This window comes from Trichophyton rubrum (genome assembly GCF_000151425.1).
Source record: "Trichophyton rubrum CBS 118892 genomic scaffold supercont2.7, whole genome shotgun sequence".
NCBI lineage: Eukaryota > Fungi > Ascomycota > Eurotiomycetes > Onygenales > Arthrodermataceae > Trichophyton > Trichophyton rubrum.
Window position 1 is genome coordinate 875,872 of NW_003456422.1, and position 1,185 is coordinate 877,056.

Sequence of the window (1,185 nt, forward strand, 5' to 3'; positions counted from 1 at the left end):
GACTCTGGCTGAGAAGTTATTCCGCCCTGGAGACCGGGAAGGGCCGAAGGGAGGCGATCGACGTCTCTAACCTGGCGTATAGGATTGAACGGGTCAGTAGTAGGTGCTGTTGTTGTTGTTGTGGTGGTGGTCATTGTGGTAGCCGCGGTAGCGACAGTGGCAGAAGCGAGTGGCTGGATGATCCGGTGGCGATGACCTTCTCGCTGGTGATGGTGGTGATGGTGGTGGTTAAAAGTTGTCCGTTCAGGCGGCGAGGTCAGGACGATGTGAGGAGAGGGCTGAACGTCTATGGGGGTATGGAGGTTGTTGTTGTGACGGCCCTCTGTGGCAGCGGTAGTTGCAGTGGTGGCTGCAGTGGTAGCAGTGGTAGTAGCGGTATTATGTTCTGGCCCGTCCTGAGCATATGGTAAAGGAATCTCGATGGAAGGAGGAGGAGCCTGACGCCGAGCGTTCCGCTGGTCTGATCTATGGTCGTAAAACGAAGCTCTTGACGTTCTAGGAGGCTGGTCTCTCCTAGAAGATGACGTTGAAGAGGTCGGAGTCGGGGTCGAGGTGGTGGTGGTATTGATGGCAGTCTTGTGCTGTTTTGAGCGAGAAGCATCTGGATCGGTGGATGCAGCCGCCGAAGAAGAAGCGCGTATCCGGTCGACGACACGGATGTAGTTATCGAGGATGGTAGCAATAACGGGGACCATGTCTGCCTCTACCACACGGGTGCGAACATTCTCTGAGCCACGAACACCGATGTTGACAACGCACTGGAAGGCGAGGTTCCACTTCCACATCTCCATGAGGTCCTTGCTGCGACCAGCCTTGAGGATGCATACCAGCTGTTCGATGCCGCCATCGACGGTGAGGATGTCACGGATGCGGTCTGATGAAGTAGTGAGGTAGGCGAGATGGTTGAGGGAGTTGATGAGAGGCAGAGTCGATGTGCAGTCGAGGGCCCGTCTGTCGTAAAGAGTAGTGGTGATGTTGACAGCCGCCTTGTTGACGCTGGGAATGCTAAAGTTGACTTCTCTCATCTTTTTTCTTTCTTGTATACTCTTATCCTCTTATTTTTTTTTTTTTTTAGTCGTGACTTATTGAGACAAGTTCTGTCTGGTTATTGTTGAATTTTTTTTTCCCTTCGTTAAGCCTTTGGCCCTTCTTAGTAGTCGAGTCTGACGCTGACGGTGGTAAGAC

General features: G+C 52.8%; 1 protein-coding gene across 1 annotated transcript in view; it reads right to left on the bottom strand.

The window, feature by feature from the left end:
- TERG_12394 (MYND-type zinc finger protein samB) overlaps positions 1–1,025 on the bottom strand; it is a gene marked incomplete at both ends in the record, with an annotated part of 1,491 nt that extends 466 nt beyond the window's left edge. Inside the window, 2 exons of the mRNA XM_047751356.1 lie at positions 1–758; positions 828–1,025. Of these exons, the coding sequence (XP_047606844.1) occupies positions 1–758; positions 828–1,025 (956 nt within the window). The remainder of the gene's footprint in view (positions 759–827) is intronic.
- Positions 1,026–1,185: the final 160 nt, after the last annotated feature.